At 55.0% G+C, this 10,492-nt stretch overlaps 1 protein-coding gene across 1 annotated transcript; it reads right to left on the bottom strand.

The window, feature by feature from the left end:
- Positions 1–3,511: 3,511 nt before the first annotated feature.
- ADRA2A (adrenoceptor alpha 2A) lies at positions 3,512–7,021 on the bottom strand. The gene is made up of 2 exons (XM_061162634.1): positions 6,883–7,021; positions 3,512–6,689 (listed from the first exon to the last, which is right to left on the bottom strand). The coding sequence occupies exon 2, from the start codon at positions 6,447–6,449 to the stop codon at positions 5,043–5,045; it is 1,407 nt and encodes a 468-aa protein (XP_061018617.1). The 5' UTR covers positions 6,450–6,689; positions 6,883–7,021; the 3' UTR covers positions 3,512–5,042.
- Between the last annotated feature and the right edge of the window lie 3,471 nt (positions 7,022–10,492).

The following is a 10,492-nucleotide window of genomic DNA, read 5'->3' as shown; positions in this document are numbered from 1 at the left end:
GAACATGGCAACCCACTCCAGTATTCTTGCCTGAAGAATCCCCATGGACAGAGGAGCCTGGCGGACTACAGTCCATGGGGTCGCAAAGAGTCAGACATGACTAAGCGACTAAACAAAAAACAAAAACAAAAAACAATCTTTAATAGGTACTTTTTCTTTAGGTCTTCTCAGTGTCTTGGCTAGGCCAGGGTGGACTGTGATTCTCCAATGCACACACTCAGCTTGAGTTTGGGAAGTGGGCTTCCTGACAGGTGTCCCCAAATGGGAACAGACATTTGACAGGACATCCCCAGGGATGAAGTTGGAGACACAAAATCTGGGGCCTGACTTAGGCCTCGGGGTATTATATAGGCCTGGCACTGTTCCACGGGACTCAGCTGCTAGAATCAGAGCTGCCTTCCCACCGCCCTCCTTCAGCCTAAGTCTTGGCGTCTCTGAGCTCCTGCATCTTACTCCCCGAGCCCCCAACCACAGCCATCTCTCCCACACCGCACACTCACAGCATAGAGGCGTATGTGTGTGTGTGTGTGTGCACGCGCTCACTCAGTTGTCAGATTCTTTGCAATCCTATGGACTATAGCCCGCCAGGCTTCTCTGTCTATGGGATTTTTCCGGCAAGAATATTGGAGTGGGTAGCCATTTCCTCCTCCGGGGAGCTTCCTGACCCAGGGATCGAACCCACATCTCTTGCATTGGTAGGTGGATTCTTTACCACTGAGTCACCAAGGAAGGGGCTGCCAATGCAGGAGACCCGGGTTCAAACGCTGGTCTGGGAAGATCCCCTGCAGAAGGGAATGGCAACCCACTCCAGTATCCTTGCCGCGGAGAATTCCATGGACAGAGGAGCCTGGTAGGCTACAGTCCATGAGGTCACAAAGAGTCAGACATAACTTGGTGACTAAATACACACACCAGGGAAAACCCTCCTCCAGTCCTTTAGCAGAAAAGAAATTGAACTGAGACTTTCAGGAAAGACAGATCCGTGGGGCTTAGGCTCAAAGGAGGCTGCCCTCCCCCAACTCCAGGCATTTAGTGGGAGTGAATCTGGCAAGACATGCTTCAGAGCCCAAAGCCAGTGGCTTTTGGTGCCCCACCCAAAGTCACATAAAATACAAGACAAAAACAAATCCAGGTAATCAGGATCAGATTTAGACCGGAAGCCCTACACAGACAGGCTTATCTCCTTGTCTTTAGACTGAGATCCTCGAATGCCCTCCCCCACCCCAGATCTTTCGGACTGAGGGCTTGAGGCCTCTGCAGCAAACAGTGGTGACCCCAGCATCCTAGCCTCGGCTCCAGCCCTCTCTCCCCTCCCTTCCCCAGACCCCATCCATCTCTGGGGCTTCTCTGCTGCTGGGGTTGGGCAGGGAGGGCCTGCCCTCTGTGGCTCTAGTGCCCACACTTCCCCTTTCCCAGGGAGCAGGGCACTTCCCTGAAGACAGAGCAGTTAACTGCAAACAGTTTTTGTTATCTGCCCCTGTGTCTGGGACACACAGCCCAGTCTGGGGGCCTGTTGGGCTGCCCTGTTGTTTGCCTTTGGGGCACTGGGTGCCTTGAGCAAGCCGGGAGAGAGAAGGAGGCTGCTGTGGGGATAGGTAGCGGGGCACAGCCCCAGACTGGGCAGCCTTGGTGCCAAAGGCCGTGGCTTCTGAATCTCCAGGCAAGGGTCACTGGAGCCAAATGCCTGTCCACTGTCTTCAGAGTCAGAGCATCTGATGCTGGAGGATACTCCCTCCCACCTCTAATAAAGACCCTCAGAAACATGGTCTTCCTTCTTCCAGGCCCCTCAAAGCCCAGATCCCTTCTAAAGGCTCTGCACCCTCCCGCCCCTGCATACCTACCCTGACCCCTGCGCTGTGCTGCGCTGAGTCGCTCAGTCATGTCTGACTCTTTGCGACCTTGTGGACTGTAGCCCACCAGGCTCCTCTGTCCATGGGGATTCTCCAGGCAAGAATACTGGAGTGGGTTGTCATGCTCTCCTCCAGGAGATCTTCGCAACTCAGGGATTGAACCCAGGTCTCCCACATTGCAGGCAGATTCTTTACCACCTGAATCACCAGGGAAGCCCAAGAACACTGGAGTGGGTAGCCTATCCCTTCTCCAGGGGATCTTCCCGACTCAGGAATCGAACTGGGGCCTCCTGCATTGCAGGCAGGCTCTTTACCAGCTGAGCTATAAAGGAAGCACACCCTCACCCCACCCCCACCCCAAAAAAGTTAATAAGGAGATATTGCAGGTGCTGCCCAAGCGGAATACCTGGAGGTGAACTGACGATCTGCTCCTGGGGCATCCAGAGCTGGGCTGCACATGTGTTGTAGGTGACTGGTCTTACAAACCCATCTCCCCCCGAACTTGGACCTGTGGCTTGGGATTGCCTCTCAGACCCAGCTCCTGGGACGGTGGCTCTCCCTCACCAGCACAGCCTTTTATGATAAACACATGAGAACTCTTGATATTCCACTCTTGGTCAGTTGCTTCCAACAGAAGGTCACCCAGAGCTGAGGGACCCTGAGCAGGTCACTTCCTCTAAGAAGATGAGGGGTTGAATTCCTGATTTCTAGACCCTTCCAGCTTCAAAGTGCCATCACCATAACCACAGGGCAAGGGTCTTAAACCATCCTAGGCACCGGGACAGAACTCAGTATTATAGGAATGCAACAGGAATCTGACCTTTGGCCAGAGACAACTCAACTGATCAAATAATACGTGGTTATGTTTAGGTTTATATCACAATTGCTTCATATACCATGCATGCATGCTAAGCCGCTTCAGTCATGTCTGACCCTGCGACCCTATGGATTGTAGCCCACCAGGCTCCTCTGTCCATGGGATTCTCCAGGCAAGAATCCTGGAGTGGATTGCCATGCCCTCTTCCAGGGGATCTTCCCAACCCAGGGATCGAACCCTTGTCTCAGGCATCTCCTGCATTGGCAGGCGGGTTATTTACCACTAGCATCACCTGGGAAGCCTATACCATACTATGGGCTATGTACCACATGTTGTATATCATTACATTGTTAGGTCTGGTATACATTTTGGAGTATATGGCATAATTTGTGCATCTACCACACTTGGGGGATGTATACATTTTGAGGGATAACACACATAAGGGCATAAAGACACTGCAGCATGCACATGCTTTGTGTGCATCTACACACTCGGAATATATCCAGTGATCTGTAGATATAGCACACCTTGTAAGAGACTCCACTGCTGGGAGCATTCTGCAAAGTCTTAGTGATATAACTCCGGCAAGACCCTGGGTGAAGAGTACAGACCCTAAGACCTGATCACCCTGCATGCAGTACACTCCCTCTACTGTGGTTAACCTGGAACAAATCTCTTGCCCTCTGAGACTCAGTTTTTTTCACCTGTTAAATGGGGATCTTAACAGTATCTACCTCATAGGCTTTGGGGGAAACAGAGCTTAGAACAGACTTACCATCACATCTGGCAAAGAAGAAACACATGATAAATGGCAGCTTTGTTACTGCTTGGCCTTTTAAAAGTGTTTTATAATGCATAAGTATTTTTTTATTTCAAATATACATAAATTCAGATGTTTCCAGAGTCTTAATGCTTTTGAAAACTCAGATAACAGACAGACCATTTAATTCATATTTATTTCACATTTGATCTGTAAACTTTTTATTAAAAAAAATCCACTCTCATTAGCAACATGTGCTGACATTAATTTTTCTTTAGTGAAATATGAGCTCAGGCCTTAAAGAGTCTCTGTCTAAAACATAGGGCAACTTGGATGTAAACAAGGTCTCCGCCCCTCTCCCTTGACTTTGGGAGTTTATCAATGACTTGATCTCAACCAGAAAAACAGGGAGGAAAAATGGACAACACTTTGATACTTAAGAGCTCTTGGGGCAGGAACTGTACAGTTGGGCAGGCCCATTTGTCTCTTCAAACTGTTTACTTTGGGCAAATTGTATCAGGTTTGCTTCTTCCACATAATTTCCACTTCTCAGTGTCTAAAAACAGCAGGTAAAAGATTTCCCACAGTCAGCACTCTGAGGGAGGGAGTGGTAACACATACATCCAAGATGGAAACATAGGTACTTTTCAAGCAGTGGCCCCAGGGGATGGGAGGAAGGGGACACTGGAAAGAGGTTTTAAAGTGCGGTACTGGAGTGAAAAAGGGTGCATCCGAGAATGATGGCTTTATACATAGGGCTGCTGCGAGGCAGAAAGGTTCATTTACTTCTGTCTTGGTCCATCCTTATAATATTTACATAGGACAAGGCAATTATGCTGTTAGGCACAGGGGTGGGGAAATGGACAGAAATCTTTTCCCCCTCAGGAAATCTCAACCCAAGTCCAGTCCCAAGGGACAGTCACCAGTTGCTGGTGAAAAGGACACAGAGAGGGTAATGACACCAGAAAAGGGCTCACTTTGCAAAGAGGCTTGCCCTGAACTAGACACAGTGTGTCTGCCTGGAGGGCATCTCCAGTAGCCAGGATTCAGACATCAAAAGCCAAGAGACATTTGGGACCCCCCACCCCCAAGTACTATCAAAAATAGTGTATATTTACAAGGGGGGATGGGAGGGCCCGCAGGGCTGCCCTGAGCATTTGTTTAAAAATAGAGTTGGGGAAGCGGGGAGCAATTAGCCAGCGCTGGGTAACCCCCACCCCCACACCATCTGTTAACCCTTTGGGAGTCATCCATCCCCTCTGGGCTCTCGTGCTTGCTCTGAACGACTGTGACAGCTGGGCCCAGGGGAGGTGAAAATACTTTTAGGAAACAATACTGAGTTGGGGCTGCCCAAGAACCCAGGAAGATGGCTCTGAGTGAGGAGCTGCCCTAACAATAATGAGGGGGTTGGAATGGGGAGTATGGCCCTCCCAAGCCAGTACTTTCTCAGGCAGGAGAGCGCAGATGCCCGCAAGAAGCGGCAGAGCCATCCTGGGGCCAAGAAACTCGGAACAGGCAGGACCCAGGTTTCGGCAGGACCACGTAGACGCGCCCCCTGGATCCCAGCTGCCTGCAGTCAGCGCAAGTCTGTTCTCCGGGCGCGCGGACTCCGCACTCACACGATCCGCTTCCTGTCCCCCCGGCAGAGGATCTTCTTGAAGGCGCGGCGGAAGTCGTGATTGAAGATGGTGTAGATGACCGGGTTCAGCGAGCTGTTGCAGTAGCCGAACCAGAAGAAGAACTTGAAGAGCGTGGGCGGCACGGGGCAGCCGATGGCCGTGAGCGTGTAGGTGAAGAAGAAGGGGAACCAGCACACCACGAACACGCCGATGACCACCGCCAGCACGAAGGTGAAGCGCTTCTCGCGGTTCTGCCGCCCGCGCCAGCGCGACGCCTTGGCGCCCGCGCCAGAGCGCTCCTCCGCCGGCCCGGCCGCGGGTGCCCCCGGCCCCGTCGCCCCCGGCCCGCGCCGCGGCAGGCTGTCCCCGGGCTTCACCTGGCTCGCCCGGGCCTTGCCCTTGGCCCGGGGCCCGCGCTCCGACCTGCGGGACCCCGGGGGCCGCTCGGCGTGCTCAGACGAGGAGCTCTCCTCTAGGTCCAGCGCGTCGGCGTCAGGCGGCCCTGCGGGCGCGGGCTCTCCCGGGGCACCATTGAGCTGGACCTGCAGCGATGCGACCTCGGCGCCCACGGGGCCCACGCCGCCGCGCTCCGGGCCCAGGCCGTTGGGCCTGCGCTCGGCGCCCCCCGGCAGCGCGGCGGCGGTGGCATCGGGACCCCGGCGACTGGGCGGCACGCGGGTGCGGCGCTTGGCGATTTGGTAGATGCGCACATAGACCAGGATCATGATCAGGCAGGGCGCGAAGAAGGAGCCGATGCTCGACGAGATGACGTACCACTTCTGGTTGTTGATCTCACAGCGCGGTTCGGCGGACGGCTGGCCACTCCTGCCTCTCTTCTTCTCGATGGAGATGAGCGGGGGGAAGGAGATGACAGCCGAGATGACCCACACCGTGACGATGATGGCCTTGATGCGGCGTGGCGTGCGCTTCAGGTTGTACTCTATGGCCTGGGTGATGGACCAGTAACGATCCAGGCTGATGGCGCACAGGTGCACGATGGAAGACGTGCAGAAGAGCACGTCGAGCGCCAGGTAGATCTCACACCACGCCTTGCCGAAGTACCAGTAGCCCATGACCTCGTTGGCCAGCGAGAAAGGGATGACAAGCGTGGCCACCAGGATGTCCGCCGAAGCCAGAGACACCAGAAAGAGATTCTGGGGCGCCTTGAGCGCGCGACTTGTGAACACAGCAATGATGACAAGCACGTTACCGAACACCGTGAACAGCATGAGCAGGCCAGCCAGGCACACCAGCGTCAGCGTCACCTGCAGGGAGTAGGGGGTGGCCCGGGCGCCGCCCCCCGGGGCCTCGGTCCCGTTCCAGCTCGCGTTGCCCGCGTCCGGCTGCAGGGAGCCCATGGGCGCGAAGCTGCCCTCGGCCAGCGGCTGCTCCTGGCGGAACATGAACGCGGGTGCCCGCTCGCCTGGGCCTGCTGCCAGCTGCCTTCCGGCCCGGTGACCCTGGGTCCTCCTCTTCCTCTCGCGCCTCGGTCGCCCCGCCGCGCCTCACATGGAGAAGGGGCCTCAGGGAGGCCGGGCCCCGAGCTGACGGACCGCTAGAGGCCCATGGGCCCGGCTCCGGCGAACCGCACCCGGTCCGCGCGCTTCGGGCGCTCGGGGTCGGCGCCTTCTCGCTCCCAGCTCCTAGATACAGCCAAGTTTTATTTCTAAGCGGCGGGAGAGAGTAGGTCGAACTGATGGGGAAAGAGAGATTTATTCTTCAAGAAGAGAGAACAAAAATCATCGGTGGCCTGATGACTTGGAAAGATAACAGGAAATTAAATATATGTTTCTATATCTTTGACTCTTGAGCCTGAGCGAAAGCAAGAGGTCTTACCGTGTGCGGGGCCCGCCCCCAACCCGGGAGGCAGGCGAGGGGTGCTGATGCTGGCTTGGGGTCTCGTGTCTCCTTACATCTCCGAAGCGAACACCGATACTCTCGCTTCCCCCAGACGCGGCGGGGCCGGCGGGGCCCGGGTTAGGGCCACGGTGCGGGCTCTGCCGCCTCTCGGAGCGTCGCGGGACTTCCAAAGTTGAGTGCCCTGCTGGGGCTGGGGCGCAGCGCGCGGAGCTCGGAGGCGGCGGCGGCGGCGGGATGAGGGGTGTGGGGGCCGCATGAAGGCGCCCCCGTCCTCAGGCGGACCCGGGCTGGTGGGCGATCGGCCCTCCAGGAGCCGGGACCGAGGCAGGAGGTCTCCTGGGCGTCGGCCCGGCGAGCTTCGGGCGCTGAGCGCGACGGGACAGGCTGGGGTCCGAGGATAGCGTGAGTTTGGGCAGGAGAGCAGGGCAGGGGAGAGAAGGTGCTGGGGGTGGCCGGGCGGCGGCGCGCCGGCTGCTGGGCGTCTGCACTGAAGCCCGGGCCGCTGCTTCTCCGCCGCACTAGCCGTGGACTGGTTTTATAGCCCCAGGATCAAGCCGGCGTTGCTGAGCAGCCGGCGTCAGCCCCCACGTGGGAAGCCGACCCTCCCCCGCCCCTTGCACCTCCCCTCCGCGGGTCTAGCGCCCTCGCCCAGCGCGGGACCCACTGGAACCCTGCCCCCCTGGCGAGATGGGCCCTTTGGGGAGGCGGATACCCCGAGCGAGGGATTTAAAGGGCGTGCCCGGGGAGTGCCTGCTGGGAATTGGCCAAGCATCTCTGGGCGCGCCGAGCAAAACACATTGGGCACCCGGGAGTGGCCACATCGAGCTGAGTGGGACTTGGGAGGAAAGGGTGTTGAGGTCCCCCGGATGAATCGGGAGAAGCAATCACCGGTACAGGTCGCATCCGGAGCAACCCCGCCCTGGGCCGGGCCACACTTTTCCTGCAAGTGCTCCTGACGGCCGGGCGAGTGGGGCTGATGAGAGGAAGGCGCACGTTCGGATCCAACCCCTGGGGCGGAAAGGGAGGCACCCCCCCCCCCCCCCACGCGGAGTGGGCTCCGCCAGAGTTAAGAGCTCCACTGTGGGGAGAAGCGGCCATTTGTGGTCCCAGCTGCAGAGCTGCTGCGAGACCCGAGCAGCCTGGGTCTGAACCGGCGCCCCCTAGACCACAGTGAGGAGGGGTCCTGGAGCGGAGGCGGCGCGCGGCGGCAGCGCGAGGGCGCACTGACACCTGCCGGCCGCAGGCGGGCACCGCTGCGAGTCCACCCGCCGGCGCCCGGAGCCTACTCCCGCCCCTGAGACTGCCTTCTCTCATCTCAGGACAAGTTTGGGTCCAAGCTCGGGGACAGAGAACCGATTTTTTTATTGCACTCTGTCATGTTGCAGAAATCTTCCTAACGCATACATTCTTGTGTGGCTACCCTCTCCCCGGCGAGAGTGAGGCTTGGTCTGATGAAGACATCAGGAAGAGGGCTCTGCAGGCATCAGAGCCCAGAGCTGGCAGCCCACCCTGCCGGTACAGGGAAACCCACGCTTCCCGCAGATCCCGGAGGCCTGGATCCTGCCTGGCTGGATGCTCTGCTCTGGTCTTCTCTGAACCATTGTGTCTTTGTTGAGGCCGAAAGCTAGACTTCATCCTCCACCACATCCGCATTTCAGATGCAGGCACACCAGCCTTTCAGTAAGAGGAGGATGCTGACCAAGAGAAGAGAGAATGTTTTCCACGTTCCCTCTGATAGGAATAGAATGGAGAGGGGGTGAGTGCAGCGTTCCTCTGCATGCTCGGTGTCCTGAGATAGATTTTAACGGTTGCTAGAGTACCGGCTTGTATTGTGTTATCTGCACTTTTCAAATAAACAGTAGACAGTTTAAGGGCAAGGCCCAGGGGATAGGAACTGTCAGCAGGAGAGAGATTAGACCTAAAGAAAAGTTATCTTATTTAAGGGCCTACTAAACCAAAATACCTTGTGTAGTCAATCAAGCTGGAAGTTCTAAGGATGGAACAGATTGCTTCTCTGCCCAGTAGGGTTCAGGCTCAGGACTGAGGACTAAATTAAGGACCTTGAGCATCAAGGCTGAGCATCACCTTCAACACCAGCTGATGTCTACAGCCTACACCAGTGATACAGGCCAGGGATACAGTAATTGATGTGGTTGCTCTTGATGTATAGTCCTGAAGTCTGTGTTTTTCAAAGTACTTCACAGGTGTTTCCTGCAACCATTCCTCCAACTGGATGACCTCCCTTTCCAGATTTAATTCTGAAGAGCCTTTCTAATCTGCTTTTCTGGAGCATCTGAAGAAAGTTAAGGCAATCTTTTCTCCCTCTGTTAAGTCCATTTTCCATCTTCTAACCAAGTCTCAGCTCTGTATCTCCCGAGAGAAGAGATATGGAGACATTGCATGAGGCTCTTGGAAATGTGGTCACACTCACCTTTGCACAGAAACTAGGAGCCCCAGACCTCAAGTATGAATGCTAAGAGAGACAAGCATCAAAGCCCATGGCAATCTGGGCTTCACTGTGTTGTTCACAGACCTTAGGGCCCGAGTTTTCATAGACCATCACCGCCTATTTCCACACCAGCTGCTGACACATATCTCTCCTTCCCATCTCATTTCAGAAGCAAAAAGGGAAATGAAAATAGAGGCCACAGGGCTTTCTTTTCTTGGAATCTCTGCTGTTAGCCTGCGTATAACATTTCATGTCACATTTTCTAAATGCTTCCCAAACAGCCAGTCAGCAGCCAGTCAGCTTCTTAATTCCTGGGTTTGGAGTCTTTTCTCCTAAAATGGAAACAGGCTTTTCAAGGAGCTAGGGTCTTGGAGGCCAATTCAGGACAATTATTAATAATAATGATAGCTGCCTTTTGTTGAGTTCCTAGTACACAATATGTCCAGGACTAGCTAGAGAGCCTCTTTATATGCAGAGTTCTTCCTCTTAACATATGTGTTTGTCTCTCAGTTGTGTCCGATTCTTTGCGACCCCATGAGCTGTAGCTCGCCAGGCTCCTCTGTCCATGGAATTCTCCAGGCAAGAATACTGGAATGGGTTGCCATTCCCTTCTCCAGGGAATCTTCCTAACCCAGGGATCAATCCTGGGTCTCCCACATTGCAGGCAGATTCTTAACCGTCTGAGCCACCAGGGTAACACATGTATCTATCACCAAAAGCTCTGGCTCCTTAATTTGACACTCAGTGTCAGTATCTCTGAGCTTTAAAAGGTTATGTAGATGCTATTAGTTTTTTGATAGAAGATTTAGTGCTGTGCTTGCTGATTGAGACAGCACTTAGCAGAGAGATGTCCACAAAGACAATAGTTTCTATCCAGGCCTGTATATCTGCATTGTTTGGGAAGGTGAAATAGACTTACTAGTGCTCCACCAAGGTAATTTTGATTCATCAGGGCTGTGATGGAATGCAGACTGTGTATTTTAACAAACCTCCTTAGGAGATGCTAACATGCATACTCAGTGAAGATTCCCTGCTCTAAGTAATAAATAATAAATCTCATTGGGGGCAGCAGTGATGAGCAGGTGCCTTGGTGGGGGCATAAAAGTGGTGTCCAAGGAAGGGGGAGCTGCCAAGGAT

Source organism: Dama dama, chromosome 15 (assembly GCF_033118175.1).
Source record: "Dama dama isolate Ldn47 chromosome 15, ASM3311817v1, whole genome shotgun sequence".
In the NCBI taxonomy this organism is placed as follows: Eukaryota; Metazoa; Chordata; class Mammalia; order Artiodactyla; family Cervidae; genus Dama; species Dama dama.
This window is presented reverse-complemented; position numbering and strand designations above follow the sequence as displayed.